The 21,160-nt window shown below is 39.4% G+C and overlaps 1 protein-coding gene across 1 annotated transcript in view; it reads right to left on the bottom strand.

The window, feature by feature from the left end:
• LOC129709475 (pituitary tumor-transforming gene 1 protein-interacting protein-like) overlaps nucleotides 1-21,160 on the bottom strand; it is a 79,353-nt gene that overhangs the window by 11,221 nt on the left and 46,972 nt on the right. The window contains exons 5-6 of the mRNA XM_055655895.1: nucleotides 16,939-17,004; nucleotides 6,211-6,257 (exon numbers count right to left, since the gene is read on the bottom strand). Coding sequence (XP_055511870.1) covers nucleotides 6,211-6,257; nucleotides 16,939-17,004 — 113 coding nt within the window. The remainder of the gene's footprint in view (nucleotides 1-6,210; nucleotides 6,258-16,938; nucleotides 17,005-21,160) is intronic.

The following is a 21,160-nucleotide window of genomic DNA, read 5'->3' as shown; positions in this document are numbered from 1 at the left end:
AGATGGAGTTCAAAAATCGAGACTTGGACTAATTAACCACTACTCAGACGTAATTCACAAAAGATTCTGTGCCAAGTCTGAAAAGGTGTAAATGTTCTACTTATTTTGATAGAATTAAAGAGCTGCAAGGCAGTCAAGTGGGTTATTAATTAAAGAAGTTTTTCAAGTCTTATATTAAAAATCCTTAATATGGATTTTTGCTCTTTGAAACCAGTGCCTTGCTGGGTCATTGCAGATTCCAGTTGAAAATTAATTGCAAATTTTAGGTGCATGGCGAGGCAGATATTCACGTACACCACATCCAACCCATTCTAATGCATTTGGTGCTTGCATTGTTGGCAAGACCAGATGTAGACCATGCAACTGTTCTACTGCTCTCTCAGTAATGGCCATCTTGAGCTTTAGTTTGCATATTTTTTCAATTCTCTTTCCCATTCCCAGTCTAGCCCACCTGTCCTCGGCCTTCTCTTCTGACAGGGTGAGACAAAACGCAAACTAAAAAAACAACACCTCGTATTCTGCTTGGGTAACTCAGTGCTATGAACAAATAATTTTTCAATTTCTGGTAAACCACACCATTGGGCTCCTTTCCAATACCCACACGTTTACCTTTTCTTGATTAGTGTGGGTGTCAAGGTTTATGGGGAGAAGGCAGGAGGATGGGGTCAGGAGTGAGAGATAAATCAGACATGATTGAATGGCGGAGTAGTCTTGATTGGCCGAATGGCCTCATTCTGCTCCTATCACATTACTTTTTTTTATACAATACAATACAATACCATTTATTGTCATTTGAGCCTCAGTGAGGCTCAAACGAAATTCCGTTTCCACAGCCATACAAACAAAGACAATTTCCTACAGACATACACACAATTTAATTCACACAAACATCCATCACAGTGAACCCACTGTGATGGAAGGCAAAGTCTTTTCTCTCCCCTGTTCTCCATTTCTCTCCCGATGTCCAAGCCCCAGATGCTAAGTCCCACGGCCATTTTATCCTCTTCCAGTCCCGATACCAAGATTCATTACCAACCACCATCTAGTTCTAACTACTCATCATCCTTTTACCTAGCTCCACACATTACCTACCAGCATCTGTCTCTACACTTACCTCTACCCTACCCCATCTGGCTCATTTGCCTATTTTCATCCCCTCATCTGTTTCCACCCATCATCTATCAGTCTCTGCTTAAACACTTGCTCCTCCAATCTCTGCTCTATCTGCCCATCAACATACCCCCACTGGGTCCACTGTTCAACTCCCAGCCACTGTCTCACCCTCCCTCTCATTTGTATGCACTAACTTTCTTTCCTACATAATCGTGATGTTGGCTCTCGACCCAAAACCCTTTGCTTCCACAGATACTCTTGACCCACTGAGCTCTTCACATAGTTTGTTTTATGATCCAAAAAAAGCATCTGCAGTCTATTATGTCTGGATGTATTCAAGAGGGTTAGAAACATAGAAAATAGGTGCAGGGGGAGGCCATTCGGCCCTTCGAGCCAGCACCGCCATTCATTGTGATCATGGCTGATCGTCCCCAATCAATAATCCGTGCCTGCCTTCTCCCCATATCCCTTGATTCCACCAGCCCCGAGAGCTCTAGATATAGCTCGTAGAGCTAACAGAATCAAGGTATATGGGGAGAAAGCAGGAACCGGTACTGATTCTGGATGATCAGCCATGATCATGGCTCGAAGGGCCGAATGGTCCACTCCTGCACCTATTTTCTATGTTTCCTAAGAATCAATGACTTGGGGTTCAGCAAGTATAGCTGATTTCCTACCCTGAACAATATTAGTGAATCATATTTGCCCTTCAATGCAATCTAGTAACTTTAATGATACTGTTACTGACATTAGTTCTTCATTTTAGATGCAGTGAGTTATTTGAATTTAAATTTGGCAAGTTGTTGGAATTCAAACTCGTTGGAGAATCCCTCCCCTCAGACCTTCCCGAGGCACAAGACTAGAAAATTCACAATCCGTGGGTCAAATACGTGTGTACTTATCCATTATTTCTACTGAATTAAAGGTGACAAAATGACATACAATAGGATATATTGTGCAAATCAAATCAATAGCATAATGAGAAACAAGTGGTTCAACCAATGCTGATTAGGTTAAACTACCTATGTGAAAGAGCAGACTAGATCTGAAAGATTCAAAATTAGAAAGCCAAAAGGTTATTGGCCCAAACTGTGCTATTCTTCAGCTTTGTGAAATAGATATACTCAGAGGTCAGTAGTATTTCTCAGAATGAAGTATTTCAATCAAGGAATCAAGGGTGAATTCCAGCTTTAAATCAATCTTCTTCACACATTTACCTTGATTCACCTAAATGCCTCAACTATATATTCTAATGATCATAATCATACTTTATTTGCCAATTCTAATCACAATTACCACATTCTAGTTACTACCAAAGGGAACCCAAGAAATGAAAGCAGGAATAACCCATAGGGGCCATAACCTACTCTGTCATTATACAGTAGCAAATGTTTTTCTGCATCAAAATATATTGACTTCAGCCTTAAATCCACTTAACAACCAGTCCTTGATTTCAGCCTTGAATCTATTCAATAATGTCTCTGTAGGCTCTGCATAAAGAATATTTTCTTGACCTTGGCTCTCATTATAAGATGATGCATTTGAGCTTGAGGAAACAGCTTAGAAACAAAGAAAATAGGTGCAGGAGGAGGCCATTTGGCACTTCGAGCCAGCACCACCATTCATTGTGATCATGGCTGATCGTCCCCTATCAATAACCCGTGCCTGCCTTCTCCCCATATCCCTTGACTCCACTAGCCCCTGGAGCTCTATCTAACTCTCTCTTAAATCCATCCAGTGACTTGGCCTCCACTGCCCTTTGTGGCAGGGAATTCCATAAATTCACAACTCTCTGGGTGAAAAAGTTTTTTCTCACCTCAGTCTTAAATGGCCTCTCCTTTATTCTAATACTGTGGCCCTGGTTCTGGATTCGCCCAACATTGGGAACATTTTTCCTACATCTAGCTTGTCCAGTCCTTTTATAATTTTATATGTTTCTATGAGATCCCCCTCATCCTTCTAAACTCCAGTGAATACAAGCCTAGTCTTTTCAATCTTTCCTCATATGACAGTCCCACCATCCCAGGGATCAATCTCGTGAACCTACACTGCAAAGCCTCAAATTAGGAGACCAAAACTGTACACAATACTCTAGATGTGGTCTCACCAGAGCCCAATACAACTGCAGAAGAACCTCTTTACTCCTATACTGAAATCCTCTTGTAATGAAGGATTATTTTGCTTCTTGGCATCAGCCCTGTCAACCTGCCTGAAAATACATAGACCAACTCTCAAGATTATAACATTTGCAGATGACACCACAGTGGTGGGAGTCATCAGCGGAGATGATGAAACAATGTACAGGGAGGAAGTGAAACAACTAGTGGACTGGTGCGGCAACAACAATTTAGCATTAAACGTCAACAAAACAAAGGAGATGATTGTCGACTTCAGGAGGTCGCAGCCAAAACACACACCCCTCAACATCAGTGGCACCACGGTGGAGAGAGTAGAGAGCATAAAGTTCTTCGGAGTGCAAATTACAGACAGTCTCACCTGGTCCAGGAACACCACTGGGATTGTCAAATGGGCGCATCAGCGACTACACAACCTGAGGAAACTCAAACAGGCCTCACTCCCTACCAACATCCTCAGGACTTTTTACAGGGGCACGGTGGAGTCTGTACTCACGTACTGCATGAACACGTGGTACTCCAACTGTAACTGCTCAGACAGGAAGTCTCTGCAAAGGGTAGTGAGGGGAGCAGAGAGGATCATTGGCGTCTCCCTATCCTCGGTACAAGAACTGTTCCAGGGCCGCTGTCTGAAAAAAGCACTGAGAATAGCTAAGGACAAACTGCACCCCCTCCACACACATCTGGATCTCCTGCCATCAGGCAAGAGATACCGTAGCATAGCATCAGAGCTAAACAGCTTCCTGCCACAGGCTGTGAGGCTGCTAAACAGTCTCTCCACCTGATTCTGCTGCTTTTTGCACTGACGATTTAATAACGCTGGCACTGGCCACTTAAATCAGCTGCCCGGGACTATTTATGACTGTTTTTACTGTATTTTAATATTGCTGTTTTCCCTGCACTTTTTAACTATTTGTACTGTTTCATCAGAGACTGGATTGTTTTTTTATTGTTTTTATTATGTGTGAAATGTTTAAGTTTTATGTGTGATGCTCCGGTATTCCCTGGGAAACGACTTCTCATTTTGCACTGTACAATTGTTGCTTTGCAAGATAACAATAAAGGTTGATTGATTGATAGATTGTTTAAAACATCAGTGGACAAACTTTCTCAGTCTATCCTCATTGGATAACTCTCACCAGATATTAATATTGCTGGAGATAGTCAAAAAATCCAAATTCCTGGGCCTGCATATTTCTGACGATCTTTCCTGGACCCAGCACACTGATGCAATTATAAAGAAAGAACATCAGCGCCTCTACTTCCTATAAAGATTACGGGGAAATTTACGGGATTCGGTATGTCAAAGAGGATTCTCTTGAACTTCTACAGGCGCACAGTAGAGAGCATATTGACAGGTTGCATCATGGCCTGGTTCGGCAACTTGAACGTCCAGGAGCAGAAAACACTGCAAAAAGTTGTGACCACTGCCCAGTCCATCACGGGCTCTGACCTCCCCACCATTGAAGGGATTTATCGGAGTCGCTGCCTCAAAAAGACAGCTAACATCATCAGAGACCCACACCACCCTGGCCACGCACTCATCTCATCACTGCCATCGGGAAGAAGGTACAGGAGCCTGAGAACTGTAACATCCAGGTTCAGGAACAGCTTCTTCCCTACAACCATCAGGCTATTAAACACTAAAACCTCATAAGCTATGAACGACAATAAACTATTATTATTATTATTGCACTGTTATTGTTTGTTTTTTTGTGTTTTGTTATATTATTTATTATGATTACATATTCTGCTGTGCTGCAGCAAGTAATAATTTCAGTGTTCTATCTGAGACAATAAACCACTCTTGACTATTGCGAATCTACTTTTGATATTTAAGTTAAGGGGATCATATCTGCACACAATATTCAAAAAAAGGTCACAGTAAAGCCCAAAACATTCTCAATAAAACATACTCTAAACCCCTTACAATGATGGATAACATACCATTTGCCCTCCTATTTGCTTGCTCGTATGCATCTCTATATTTAACATTTCAAGAATTAATATGAGATTCCTCTATACCCGACCTTTTACTCACCATTAAAAAGTAATCTGTTCTTTCTCACTGAAGTGCATAGCTTCACATTTTCTAACAATAGACTTCTTATACCATATTGCCCATTTACTTAACTATTCCACATCCCTGATTATCCTTCTGGCTCATTCTTCTTATGTTATTCTTTTTTTTACTTATTAATATAAGCTTCCAATAGCCATACGCTGAGCACTGATCTCAGAATAGTGAAAGGCATAGATAGAGTGGATGTGATGAGGATGTTTCCACTAGTGGAAGAGTCTGGGACCAGAGGTCATAGCCTCAGAATTAAAAGACATTCCTTTAACAAAGGAGATGAGAGGGAACTCCTTTAGTCAGAGGGTGGTGAAGCTGTGAAATTCATTGCCACAGAAGGCTGTGGAGGCCAAATCAATGGATATTTTTAAGGCAGAAATAGATAGATTCTTGATTAGTACGGGTTTCAGGGGTTATGGGGAGAAGGCAGGAGAATGGGGTTGAGAGGGAGAGATAGGTCAGCCATGATTGAATGGCGGAGTAGACTTGATGGGTCAAATGGCCTAATTCTGCTCCTATCACTTATGAACATGAATAGTGACCCAGTAGTAACCCTCTATCCACGCTTATTACCTTTCAGTCCTGTGAGATTAATTTTATGTAACCACCATGTGTGATGTCTAATTAGATGTCATTTAAAAAATTAAATATACTACATCCTGTGCTTATGACCTTATCCAGCTAAATTCTGTAATAATGAAGGGATATTGGCAGAATGCATCAGGCAGAATGCACCACCTAACGAGGTACACAGAAGACAGATTATGTAATTTTGATTGCAACTGTATGTTAATGAAATTCATCTAAAATATTTTTTACTATGCATGACGAATTGATACAATAATATGAAGCATTATGAAATAGTATGGCCAAATGACACTCTCATACCGTATTTCCTGCGGATTTCATCGCGACGCTCCCTTAGATCAAATTTCCTGAAGAAACATAAATTAAAATACGATTAGCTTTCCAAATGGAGAAAGTGAAATCTTAATGAAAATTCCTTATATTAGCTGGCAAATTAATATATTAATATATATATATATTGAGGGGCCTACATCATATTTGACTAATGTAAAATGTCCAACTATATTCTACAACAAAATATAATAGTTGAAAAAAATAAGATTATTTTTGCAAAAAGGTAGAATTTATTTAAACCACCCCAAAGCATCAAAAACAATAATTCCTTTCAACTTTCTCCAAATCACATGGATTAAAAAAAACCGTATTGAAGTAAACAAAAACATGACACCAAGAATTAGACATAATAACCTTAATATATAAATCTTAAAATGAAGTATTTATTTATTTAATTCGTTATTTCGAACAGAATAAAATAATAAAAAGCAAGTGTGAAACAGCATACAAAAAACAAAACAAGAATATTTATAGTGTCATAAACAATATCGATAAATAAATGAAACTGTATGTTTCCGAAAAGGAGCAGGAAGAAGCCAAAGCTTATTAATTCCCACTGCTTATAATTATCTTATACAAATTTAGCAGCTATATGAACACTATATGTACACCAGCAGCTATATGTACACCAAATTATTTACATTTATACATTAATCGAATATTTACAAAGCCATACAAAAAGAGAAAAAAAGAAAAAAGGAAAGAAAAACCCCTCATATACTATACAGTATCTTTTAGTCATATATACAACCCATCACCCTATAATCATCCTTCCCAATACAATCATTACAACAAATATCCCACTCACAATCACCTATTCTCATCCCAATATCCTTTAAAAAAAGTGTTTTTGTACATCTTTTTAAACTGAATTATGTTTGTGCTAAGTTTTATCTCCTGTTCCAGACCATTCCACAAATTCACACCACAGATTGCTATGCACATACTTTTAAGAGTTGTTCTGACATTGAGTTTTTTAAAATTATGTTCCCCTCTCAAATTATACCCACCCTGTCTTTCCATAAACAGTTTTTGTATATTTCTTGGAAGTAAATTATTTCTTAGTTTGTACATGATTTGTGCAGTCTTAAATTTAACCAGATCGGTGAACTTCAGTGTATGTGACTTTAAGAATAATAAATTGGTATGTTCAAGATATCCAACGTTATTGATAATTCTTATTGCTCTTTTTTCTAATGTGCATAACGACTGTCGGTTGGTTTTGTAGGTGTTACCCCATATCTCCACACAGTAACTCAGATATGGCAATATGAGTGTATTATACGGAGTATGTAATGATTTGTGGCCCAGAATGTGTCTTGGTTTTCCCAATATTGCCATAGAATTTGTCAGTTTTGCTTTGAACTGGTTTATATATGGTTTCCAGCAGATTTTGTGGTCTAAGATCGCACCAAGAAATTTATTTTCATATACTCTTTCTATACTTATGTTATCTATTTTCAATTGTACTTGAGGGTTTGTTTTATGTTTTCCAAGTAGCATAATCTTTGTTTTGCTTAAATTTAGAGACGATTTGTTGACATCAAACCACTGTTTTAATTTATTCATTTCTGATGTGATGACCTACAAAAGCTGCTTCAAATTGTCACCGGAACAAAAAATATTTGTATCATTGGCAAATATAATCAATTTCAGTATATTTGATACTTTGCATATGTCGTTAATGTATATTATGAAAAGCTTTGGACCTAACATAGACCCCTGAGGTACTCCACAAATTATGTTCATGTAAGTTGATTTATGTTCACCTATTTCTACAAATTGTTGCCTGTTTCTTAAATAGCTTCTCACCCAATCCAATCCAACCCCTCTGATGCCATACCTATCCAGTTTCATGAGTAAAATGTTGTGATTTACCGTATCAAATGCTTTTTTAAAGTCTATGAATATTCCCACTGCAAGTTTTTTATTATCTAAGCAATTTGTGATTTCCTCCATTAGTGCCATAGATGTTGACCTGTCTGTCCGGAATCCATATTGACTGTTGAACAAAAGCTTATGTTTTTCAATGAAATTGTCAAGTCTTTCTGTAAAAACTTTTTCAAGGATCTTGGAGAATTGGGAGAGTAAAGAAACAGACCTGTAATTTGTGAAATGGTGCCTATCCCCAGTTTTATATAATGGTATTACTTTTGCTATTTTTATTTTGTTCGGAAATTTACCGGATTGAAAAGACAAGTTACAGATATGACAATGGTTCTGCAATTTCTTCAATAACGTTTTTTAAATTATAATCATATCAATATCATTCCAATCAGTAGAGGATTTGCTTTTACATTTTCTTACAGTGTCTATGATTTATTTTCCTTCCACTGCACTAAGGAAGATAGAGCTAGTATTTCTATCCCAAAGATCAGTATCTGCCCCTTCTTTTGTTTCTGGGTCATTAATTTTTTCTGCCAAATCTGGTCTCACAATTACAAAGAATTTGTTAAAACCATTAACCGCATCATCCATATTATTTATTGTCTTGTCTTCCTCAATAAAATACTCAGGGTAGCCTGTATTTTTTTGATCCATTTCTAATAATACTATTTAGCACGTTCCATAAACTTTTCATATTGTTTTTATTATTCTCGAACATTTTATTATAGTATTCCTTCTTTCATCTCATAATATTGGTTAATTTATTCTTATATTTTTTATATTTATTTTCTGCTTCTGAAGTTCGATATTTTATAAATTGTCTATATAGTGTGTTTTTCTTTTTGCAGGCATTTTTTAAACCCTTAGTGATCCATGGACTATTTGTTTGTTTTTGTCTATCACTATATTGTTTCATAGGACAGTATAGATTATTAAGAGTCTTAAAATTACATTTATTTTCTGTGGCCTATGAAAGAGGGGGATAACGTTTTTTTTAAAAATAAATATACAGACTACATCCTTATTTCTACCTTTTAGATTCAATATTCTTAAAAAACTGTTTTTTATCTCTATCTCAGTCAACTTCCCATTCTCAGTCAACTTCCCATTCTGACACTATCAATGCTAGTTTTACACTTCTGGGAAACTGGCACGACATCTAACCTGTCAAACCCTCTTAATTCTTTTTTCTAGGCATCTTGTACTGTTTTGAAGATACTTCATTCAGAACAATTGAAATTTAATGAAATTAAATTGTTGGCAAATGGAAAGTTTTACCAAGTACCGGTAGGCCCCAAAACAGGTATCATTAGTCACATTTCTTCTTTTCGAGGCTTTCTTAAAGAATGTCACTGGATGATCAAAACAAAGCTGACATTTCAAAATGCAAGAGATTCAAGTGACCTTGCGGATATTTTGTACTATCCAAAACATCCTGTAATAATTCTTCTTCTTGCATTACACCTAATAATTATCAGTTGGTAGACAAAAATGCTGGAGGAACTCAGCGGGTGAGGCAGCATATGACCCATATGGAGAGAAGGAATAGGTGACGTTTCGGGTCGAGACCCTTCTCTCCATAGATGCTGCCTCATCCGCTGAGTTACTCCAGCATTTTTGTCTACCTTTGATTTTTCCAGCATCTGCAGTTTTTTTCTTAAACAATAATTTTCAGTTGATCATTTTTGATTTAAATATAAAACTTAAGGTCTTAATAAAATATAGATGTAGAAGCAAAGAGCTGCAGATGCTGGCTAATATTCAAAAGGATGCAAACTGCTGAGTTACAGTAGGACAGGCAGCATCTCTGGAAAATATGGATGTGACGTTTCAGGCCGAGACCCATCTTCAGACTGACAAATAAGCCCATAAAAGAAGGTACACAAAAATGCTGGAGAAACTTAGCGGGTGAGGCAGCATCTATGGAGAGAAGGAATAGGCAACGTTTTGGGTCGAGACCCTTCTTCAGCCCATAAAGGTTCCCAAATAATTTCTTAAGTGTATTTAATTATTATAATAGCTACTTGGCTTTAGTATTAGTTTTCCCTTCCAAATGCTTTTTAGATTACATGCATAAAGAAACCTTATAACAAATATGGAGAGCCTTGGTGATATCACACCTGCAGTACAATTTTCATCTTCCTACATAGGAAGAGATGCACTTGTCATAGAGGGTATGTAGTGAACATTCACTAGACTTGTTTCAGGAATGGAAGGTCAGGTAGACAGTGATGTGATTGCAACTCTATTGTCCAATGTTTAGTAGAATTAAAGGAAATCTTACAAAATTCTTGAAGGGCTTGACAGGCTAGATGCAGAGAGGATAATACCAATGATTGAGTCTAGAAACCAGTAGCACAATTTGAGATCAAGGGGTAGATTTTGCACAGGTGGATGGTGAATCATTGGAATTCCCCACCCAGAGCAGCTGTGGAAGCCCACTTAATGTGTTCATTCAAAACAGAGATTAATAGATTGCTCGGCATTAAGAGAACCCAGGGACGTGGGGATAGTGCTGGAAAATGGTGTTGGTGTCAAAGATTAGCCATGCTGATGAATATTGCAGCAGGCTCAAAGGGGTAGATGACCTATTCCTGGTCCCATTTATTATGCCCTTACAAGTTAAAGACAACATTTTAAAATAATTCTGACTGCTGTTAGCTATTGTGGATAAATCTCCCAATTTAGAAATAATCCCCCAGCTACAAATTAGAGCAGGAAAATGACATAATTCAATCAAAAATGAACTAAATAAAATTTATATGCATGAAATAATTAGCATTTGATTTAGTACATTATAGATTGAAGACTAAGTTGCTATGAATAAGTAATCAAATGATGAAGCATGAATTATAAACATTCTTTGCACTATGATGGAAAAATAATGTACTTAAAGTTCATTCACGTATCAGATTTTCTTAAAAGATTGTGGAGTTAAAATTATATTTATAGTGAACAATGGGGTTTTAAAAGAATAACACATATTACTCTTTACAAGAATGTTGCTAGGACTTGAGGGCTCGAGATAAAGTTAGAGGTTGGGCAGGCTAGGACTTGAAGAGCAGGAGGATGAGGGGTGATCGTATAGAGGTGTATAAGATCATGAGGGGTTTAGATTGGGTAAACTATTGTGCATCTACCCTGAGCAGGGGAATCAAAACCCAGGTGACATAGATTTAAGGTGAGAGGGGAAAAACTTAATAGGAGGCTGAGGAGCAACCTTTTCACACAGAGGATGGTGAGTAAATGGAATGAGCTGCCAGAGGAGACAATTGAGGCAGGTGCTAAACAACATTTAAAACACATTTGGACAGGTACAGGGACAGGAAAGGTTTAGACGGATATGGGCCAAACATAGGGAGGTGGGCCTAGTGTAGATGGATGAGGAATCTTGGTCAGCATGGAGAAGTTGGGCCGAAGGGCTTGTTTTCATGATGTATGACTCTATATATGACATAATAACCAGCTGTTTGGCTTCTACTTTCAGATCATCATAATGGGATTGAAAATACACTGTTCACTTCTATTACACCTCAAATCCAACAGCAACTTCACAACTTCTGAATAGCTTGTTGTCATCTCCCAAAGGTAGACACAATAAAATGCAGAGGCTGGAATCTTGCTTACTCTTCTGAAGAAGGGTCCCGACCCGAATCGACACCTATCCATGTCTTCCAGAGATGCTGCCTGACTCACTGAGTTACTCCAGCACTTTGTGTTTACCACTAGCTAAAGTTTGCATGCTTTACTCCACCACAATTAAGATGGTTGAAAAAAATACTTTAATTGTAGTGAATTGAAAAGTTGTTTACAAATGACTCCCTTGGTAAATTAGCAATAAAGAAAATGGAACTGTGTTGTATAATGTTGCCATTATTTAACAGGTACGTTAACCATAAGTAATGCTTAGCAAATACTAATGCAGTTAGTAAAACAAGTACTGTATGATAACACATTTACATATTTCAAAGTACAAAGGATTTTAAAATGACCTTTGCCTTATATAACAACTTCTATTTATTTAGCACTCTGCATAAAAATTAAGAAATTATCTAGAAACTGTGACCTCTGTTTCTTGGTTTGCTCTGTGAGAATTAAGTGCAAATGATTGTTCGGTCAGCTTGATGTTATCACAGCGACTGAACACCAGGAATCTTATCAAGCTGACATCTGAAAGCGGCAGGCATGGGAACGGGATTCCTATCATCAGCCAATTTTAAATACTTTTGGGGAGTTTTCTGACCACAAATTTGAGGTCAAGATAAACAATTCAAAAAGAAAAAGGAAGATATAACCTTTACACCAAAATCCACGCAGGCCTGAAGAGGATTTATTATAATAAATTGAAAAGTCACTGTGTCCACCTATAATAGGAGACTTTATAATTAAAGTATAAAGCAAAGTTGAATTAGCATTGTAATAAAAAGCATTTTAATTGATAGAGAATCTACTGAATTATCAATTCAAAGTACCAGAGATTCATGGAGGATAAAAAAGCATTCCAATGTCCACTGAAAACCTGGTGTTGGATCACGGTTTTCTTTGTGTTAATGTTCACATGCCACTATTGGGATCACCATACACTGATATTGCAAATTGCTTTGTAAAGAAATAGTTCTATTTAACTATCATAAATGAATCTATTTATAGCCAAAATCAAGTTTTATTGCAAATTAATATCATTCTTGTTTATGTTTGCTAAATATTAGACTGATGAAGGGCTCTGTCCATTACCCTCCACAGATGCTGCCTGGCCTGCTGAGTTCCTTCCACACTTTGTTTTTTGCCCTCAATTAGTTTACTGATGAGATATTAAATTCTCAGCATTAAAAATGGCAAAGGACTTTGCACCTGTAGCTCTCTAATGCTCATGAAATTTCACTAGATTGGTTCCTGGAATGAAAGGCCTGACACATTAAAGGAGACCAAGTTCTACTCATTGTCATCTAGAAGAATGAGAGGTACTCTTATTGATACAAGATTATGTATGGAACTGACAGGATGGATGCTGAGGGGGATCTTTCCCCTAGTGAGATGCCTAGAGTTAGGGTCACCCATTTAAGGCAGGAATTCTGACAATGTATTTTCTCTGCTTTGTGATACTTTTGGAGTTCTCTATCATGGTGTGCTATGAAAGTGGAGTCAATGACATATTCAAGTTAGAGGTAGACGCACATTTGAATGTTAAAACAATCAAGCATATTGGCTGAATGCAGAAAAGCAATGTTGAACCCCGATTGGATCTTATTGAATGGCAAAGTGGGATTGAGGGGCTGATTGAATCACTCCGCTGCACTTGGGAAATCACCAATTGCAAGTTCCCCCCATTTCCCCTCCCTATTTTCTAAATCACAAACTATCTACACCTGGAAATGCACCACTGTTTCATCATTGTTACTGAGTCCAATTACTGGAAATCCAATTTTCCAACAACATGGTGAGAATACCTTTCAAGAAAGTCCCCCACACCTTCTAACGGGTAATAAAGGATGAGTGAAAAATGCTAGCCTTACCAGCGAGGACAACATCACATATATGATAAAAGAAAAACATAGGGTTTTGGTATTCTGGGCAGACTAGAGGGCTTCTCATTAACTTGATGCCCGGGATTTAGTTTAGTTTAGAGAAACTGCGGAAAACAGGCCTTTTGGCCCATCTAGTCCGCACCGACAAGCGATCCCCACACATACTAAGGACAATACATTTATACCAAGCCATTTAACCTACAAACCTGTATGTCTTTGGAGTGTGGGAGGAAACCGAAGATCTCGGAGAAAACTCACACAGGTCACAGGGAGAACGTACAAACTCCGTACAGACAAGCACCTGTAGTCAGGATCGAACCCAGGTCTCTGGCACTGTAAGGCAGTACACTACTGCTACGCCACGATGCCACCCGGTGCATTGATAACAGTTTCAGTATATGTGGCCCCAGTGCCTGGATAGAAAGCAATGCATTTCTCCAAGCTTGACATTGAAGGATACGAAAAAAAATAATGAAGAGCCTGGCAATTATAGACAAGTGAACCTAACATCTGTAGTGGATTCAGAGGAATAAAGGTATATATATGCATATATATATATATACATCAACGTGGCGGATTTGGGATACATGTATTTGGGAGATCGAGTCTTGCGAATTTGATTGAGTTCAGTTACTTCATCAAAAAAAAGGTTGATGAGGCCAAGGCTATAGACATTGTCCATGTAGCCTTTTATATGCTTCTGCACGGTAGGCTGTTCTGGACAGTTAAATCACATGAGATACATGGAGAGCTAGCTAAAGGATAGAGCATTGGCTTCATGGAGTCAGAGAGCCATACAGTATGGATTCAGGCCCTTTGGTTCAACTTGCTCATGCCAACTAAGATGTCCCATTTATGCTATGTCTACATGTTGCCATTTGGCCCATATCCCTCTAAACCTTTCCTATCCAAATGTTTTTTCAAATGTTGTTAATGGACCTACCTCAACTATCTCCTCCGACAGCTCATTCCATATACCCACCATCCTCCGTGTGAAAAAGTTGCTCCTCAGGTTCCTATTAAAACAGTCCCGTCACCTTAAACCTATGTCATCTGCAGGCACGTGCCATGAGTAATTACTCAGGGTAGGCAGTCAGTCGGCTTTTTTTTTAAATTAAACCGCGCATGCGCAGATTGTTCACTCCGTAAAAATCAAAATAAAAACAGTAACAATTCAATTTGCCCATGGCTTCCTAGTATCCTTTATTCTTAATTACTGAATGGGTGGGGGGGTGAAGGGTGATGGCAGGTGGAGAGATGGTGGGAAAAACGGGAGCACAGGGAAAAGTTGAATCCGTTGTCATCTTATTGAATGACAACACTTGTTCAAGGGTCCAATTGGGGGGAGAGTTCTTTTCACAGCGTGAGGAGAGTCTGTGCCAGGGGTAAAGTTGCGGGGAGGGCAGAAGTGTTGAGAAGGAGGGGGTCTCACCGCTGCCGCAGCTCTCCGGGCGCCACCGCATTGTAGCCGGGGATAGAAGCAGCTTGGGGAGCTGCGAGCGGCCGCCGGGACCCAACAGCAGAACTGGCCGCCACTTCAGCGCCTTCTGCCAGCCCGCTCACGTCTGGCAGTGCTCTCCATTTGAACACCTCTCACCTGCCGCTCGCTCATGTCAGCCGCTTTCTGCAAATCCTTAAATTCCCACAGCCGGGTAACCTCAATCGCGCTGTCGGAATTTAAGGATTTGCGGGACATGAGTGAGGCCAGCGAGCGGCAGGAGAGAGGTTTTTAGACGGAGAGCTGCCAGAGGTGAGCGGGGGCCGGCAGAAGGCGCTGAGGTGGCGGCCGGTTCTGCTGTCCGACCCGGCGGCCACTCACAGCCACCCGAGCTGCTTCTCCCCCCCCCATCCTTCTCTCTCTGTTTCCTAAGATACTCTTAAAATAATGCCAATCCATATTTGAAAACCCCGCCAAGAAACTAGCGCTGCGCATGCGCTGCAGGCTGCTGCGCCAGCGCAGTGCTGCAAAGGCAGAATTTCAGCTGCCTTCAGCTCCACTTGAAATTGACGGATTCAGGCAGCGCTGACGGCACGTGGGCTGCACAGACCTTCTCGTGTTACAAGCGCTGCGGATGAAAGGCACGGAGAATTATGTTCTTCTTTACTCTGAGAGTGGTAGCGGTGTGGAATGAGCTTACAGTGGAAGTGGTGGAGGCAGGTTCATTGGTATCATTTAAAAATAAATTGGATAGGCATATGGATGAGAAGGGAATGGAGGGTTATGGTATGAGTGCAGGCAGGTGGGAATAAGGGGAAAAAAAAATTGTTCGGCACGGACTTGTAGGGCCGAGATGGCCTGTTTCCGTGCTGTAATTGTTATATGGTTATAATTATGCCTACCAAAGAGATCGATCTCTTAGATACGCATAATTCTCCCATGCCTTTACTATTTATATTTAGTTATTACCATTTTATAATTTTAGTCAGGGTAGGCAGTGCCTGGTCTGGTTCCTAATTCCCCTACTCGGACTAAAACACTCTGTGCACTCACTCTATCTATTCCACTCATGATGCTTTACATCTGTTTAGACCTGCATATAAGAGATTTACACATCCCCTAAAGCAGTCACACACAGAGAAGACTGGAATGGGGTCGGGATGTGTAGGAAGGAACTGCAGATGCTAGTTTAAACCAAAGATAGACACAAATAGATAGTAGGGATGCCCCTTTCTCCTTTGGATCTCTACAAATGGTGCTTCTGCAGACACATTCTACCTTGATCTGTCAAACAAACCCAAATATAGCTTGTGTGAACAGCAGCGTAGTGGGGGAATTGACAAGACTTGGATCATGTTGTGCAACTCAGCAAGAATCTAGCATCTTATCATCAAGCTCCTGTTGGTTATCATGAATGGCTGATGGCGACACATTCCTCCCATTTGTTTTTTACAGCACCACCCCCCTACCCTGGCAGATCCCCAGATCCATATCACTGTCATGTAAACAACTTAGCGATGGAGGGTACAAATGATTTGGTCAACTACCTGCAAAGTGGCTTGAACATGGCTTGAAACTTCCTTTAATTCATGCTAGCTTCCGAAGCAAGCCAAGAGTAAAAGAGAATAAATAAGAGTGGAGCTGCCAAAGCGTTATCACCCTCAAATCGCCACCTTAAATTCAGCCTCCAATTAAATTCAGTCCCTTTCACGTTTTATTTTATCCCATAACTTGATATGACAGAGAAAAAGAAAGGTATAGGAAAGAAAAAGACATAATTAAAAAAGCAATAACGAATGACCACTTAATCTGGATGTAATATTCAGATACCCTATTGTCACTCACCTTTGCTCACTGTGTAGTCGCCTCTCCTCTTTACGCCTGGCCAGTTTCAGATCTTCTTCATCAGGACTGACAAGTAAATTGAGTAACAAATTAAGTGTCCAGTTATAGAAACATAAACAATAGGTGCAGGAGTAGGCCATTCGACCCAGCACCGCCATTCAAAACGATCATGGCTGATCACCCAAAATCAGTGCCCCATTCCTGCTTTCTCTCCATATCCCTTAATTCCATTTGCCCTAAGGGCTATATCTAACTCTCTCTTGAATACATCGATCAGATTATATATCAGATTATACTTTAGTCACATAGAATGGGCAAAAGCCATAAATTAAATAATTTATATCTATTTTAATTACTAATTCAATTTTTAATGATGATGTGCAAAATCAACATTAAATTGCATAAATCTAACCAACACTTTGTACATTTCTGTATTTTGAGATATTTGAAATAAATTAACCAATACAGTGTACACAATAAAAATGTTGTTCATAACTTCCACTATAGGAAGGTAAAGTGTTGGAATATTGTTTATTTCCCCCCTGAAGCATTAAATAAAAGTATTTAGATCTTTAAAGAACACGAATGTCTCATCACGTGAAGAAGCCCAGTCATGAATGTATTCAAGGTGAAAAAGAACAAATTTGTGGACTGAAGAAATTATGAGGATCAGGAAAGTAGTTGATGAATAAATCACTGATCTTATTCATTATGCAGAATGTTCCAAAAGCTGCTTTCTGCTTGTTTTTATTGAGAAACTGCCTAAACATTATTGCAAAGACGACCAGGGAGCTAGTCTTAATTTGCTGTACAACATTTGCATCTCACCTGTACACAAACTGACAGCTGCAATTCCTATTTAACTAATGTAACTGTACTTCAAAAGTCTTGGGATATCGTAAGATTGTAAATATCCTTTATAAATCATGTTCTTCTGAATGAGGTATTCGGCCTTCTTGCTTTACTGCTGTTTCACTATGCCATTTTTTAAATGGATGCTTCTAAAGTTACTCAATCTGCGTTCACCTTCTATCATTATAGCATCCACACCCTATCTCCAGATAATTGCAATTCTGATGTTAGGCCAGTAACCCTAAATATTAATAAACAGGAAGGAAGATTATTAACTAAATGGTATTCAGTTGGGAAAAGGGGAAGTACAACGGGATCTAGGGGTCCGTGTTCATCAGTCAATGAAAGTAAGCATGCAGGTACAGCAGGCAGTGAGGAAAGCGAATGCCATGTTGGCCTTCATAACAAGAGGAGTTGAGCATAGGAGCAAAGAGGTCCTTCTGCAGTTGTACAGGGCCCTAGTGAGACCACACCTAGAGTATTGTGTGCAATTTTGGTCTCCAAATTTGCGGAAGGGCATTCTTGTTATTGAGGGAGTGCAGCGTAGGTTCACAAGGTTAATTCCCGGGATGGCGGGACTGTCATATGCTGAGAGAATATAGCGGCTGGGCTTGTATACTCTGGAATTTAGAAGGATGAGAGGTGATCTTATTGAAACATATACGATTATATGTTTTGCTAGATAAGCTAGCGGCAGGAAACATGTTCCCAATGTTGGGGGAGTCCAGAACCAGGGGCCACAGTTTAAGAATAAGAGGTAAGCCATTTAGAACGGAGATGAGGAAACACTTTTTCACACAGAGATTTGTGAGTGTGGAATTCTCTGTCTCAGAGGGCGGTGGAGGGCGGTTGTCTAGATACTTTCAAGAGAGAGCTAGATAGGGCTCTTGAAGATAGAGAAACCAGGGGATATGGGGAGAAGGCAGGAATGGGATAGTGATTGAGGATGATCAGACATGAAGGGCCGAATGGCCTACTCCTGCACCTGTTGTCTATTGCCCCTGACCATGTATTTCCAGCATTCTCAGTTTCTATTTCAGATTTCTAACGCCCAAGTCTTTTGATTTTATATCTATATTTGCTGCATCCAAAGAAAATTTGCACAAGTTGCAGCTCATTCTTTTTCCAGATGCATTATATCTGTTCACTTATAAATATCTTATTTCTCTTCTGCCCCATGATAAAGGAAAGCAGTTTCTCCCGATTTATTCCATCAAAATCCCTTTTATTTGGTATCATCATGAAATAGCTCAGACCACTTCTCAAAGGTGGTAGAAAAAAAGAAGACCCGCAGCAGAGGTTAACTTGCGTTGTGAATTTCAAGAGATAGACTTATTAAGGGAGAGCACTGAGAATAGAAAGAGAAATGTATCTCAGATGAGATTGTGTAGAATAATTCCAGAATATTGGGCCAAAATGGCTGACATTCTGTCCCAATAGGGAATTGCTAAACTGATAGGACCTGTAGGATAAAGGAAATAGATGGATCATTTGCTGTAAATTGTAGAGATTGTAGAAGGGGTTGTAAGTGATGACATTTTGGGAAACAAATTGAGTTCAAAGTTGACAAAAATAAAATGTTCAAAAGAACTGCGATAAAAGGCAAATGTTTCATGTTAAATCTGCTGAGGCTACTGCGGAGACTTTAAACTAGAACGGTTGGGGGGAGGGACTCAAATAGAGAAAGCTAGTAGACAGTGTGTGAGGGAGGAGGCAGAGAAGGCAAGCACTCAGACCCAACATGTAGGGGGGAAAGAAGAAAACAATAATAAACAGAGAATAAGAGGTGGTGGGGTTCTTAAATGTGTGACCAGAGAGACAGAGGGGTGTAAAATGAGGGTAGAAGCAATAGGTAGCAAGGTGAAAAGTAAAAGTGGCAGACAGACAAATCCAGGGCAAAAATCAAAAAAGAGTCACTTTTCAACATAATAGTATAAGGGGTAAGAGTGTTGTAAAAACAAGCCTGAAGGCTTTGTATCTCAATGCAAGGAGCATTCGTAATAAGGTAGATGAGTTGAATGTGCAGATAGCTATTAATGACTATGATATATAGTTGGGATCACGGAGATATGGCTCCAGGGTGACCAAGGCTGAGAGCTGAACATCCAGGGATATTCAATATTCAAGAGGGATAGACAGAAAGGAAAAGGAGGTGGGATAGCGTTGCTGGTTAGAGAGGAGATTAACTCAATGGAAAGGAAGGACATTAGCTTGGGGGATGTGGAATCGATATGGGTAGAGCTGCGAAACACTAAGGGGCAGAAAACGCTAGTGGGTGTTGTGTACAGGCCACCTAACAGTAGTAGTGAAGTTGGGGATGGCATCAAACAGGAAATTAGAAATGCGTGTAACAAAGTTAAAACAGTTATAATGGGTGACTTCAATCTACATATAGATTGGGTGAATCAAATTGACAGGGGTGCTGAGGAAGAGGATTTCTTGGAATTTATGTGGGATAGCTTTCTAAACCAACATGTAGAGGAACCAACGAGAGAGCAGGCTATTCTAGACTGGGTATTGAGTAATGAGGAAGGGTTAGTTAGCAGTCTTGTTGTGTGTGGCCCCTTGGGCAAGAGTGACCATAATATGGTTGAGTTCTTCATTAGGATGGAGAGTGACACGGTTAATTCAGAAACAATGGTTCTGAACTTAAAGAAAAGTAACTTTGAGGGTATGAGACGTGGATTGGCCAAGATTGACCGGCGATTAATTCTTAAAGGGTTGACGGTGGGTATGCAATGGAAGGCATTTAAAGACTGCATGGATGAACTACAAAAATTGTTCATCCCAGTTTGGCAAAAGAATAAATCAGGGAAGGTGGTGCATCCGTGGATAACAAGGAAAATCAAGGATAGTATCAAAGCAAAAGATGAAGCGTACAAATTAGCCAGAAAAAGCAGCCTACAAGAGGATTGGGAGAAATTCAGAGACCAGCAAGGATGACAAAGGGCTTAATTAGGAAAGGGAAAATAGATTATGAAAGAAAACTGGCAGGGAACATTAAAACTGACTGCAAAAGTTTTTATAGATATGTGAAGAGAAAGAGATTAGTTAAAACAAATGTAGGTCCCTTGCAGTCAGAAACAGGTGAATTGATCATGGGGAACAAGGACATGGCGGACCAATTGAATAACTAGTTTGATTCCGTCTTCACTAAGGAAGACATAAATAATCTGCCGGAAATAGCAGGGGACCGCGGGTCAAAGGAGATGGAGGAACTGAGTGAAATCCAGGTTAGCCGGAAAGAGGTGTTAGGTAAATTGAATGGATTAAAGGCAGATAAATCCCCAGGGCCAGATAGGCTGCATCACAGAGTAGTACTTAAGGAAGTATCTCCAGAAATAGTGGATGCATTAGTGATAATTTTTCA

Source organism: Leucoraja erinacea, chromosome 2 (assembly GCF_028641065.1).
Source record: "Leucoraja erinacea ecotype New England chromosome 2, Leri_hhj_1, whole genome shotgun sequence".
Taxonomy (NCBI): domain Eukaryota; kingdom Metazoa; phylum Chordata; class Chondrichthyes; order Rajiformes; family Rajidae; genus Leucoraja; species Leucoraja erinaceus.
Note: the sequence above shows the minus strand (reverse complement) of the source record. Positions and strands in the feature narration are given on the sequence as shown.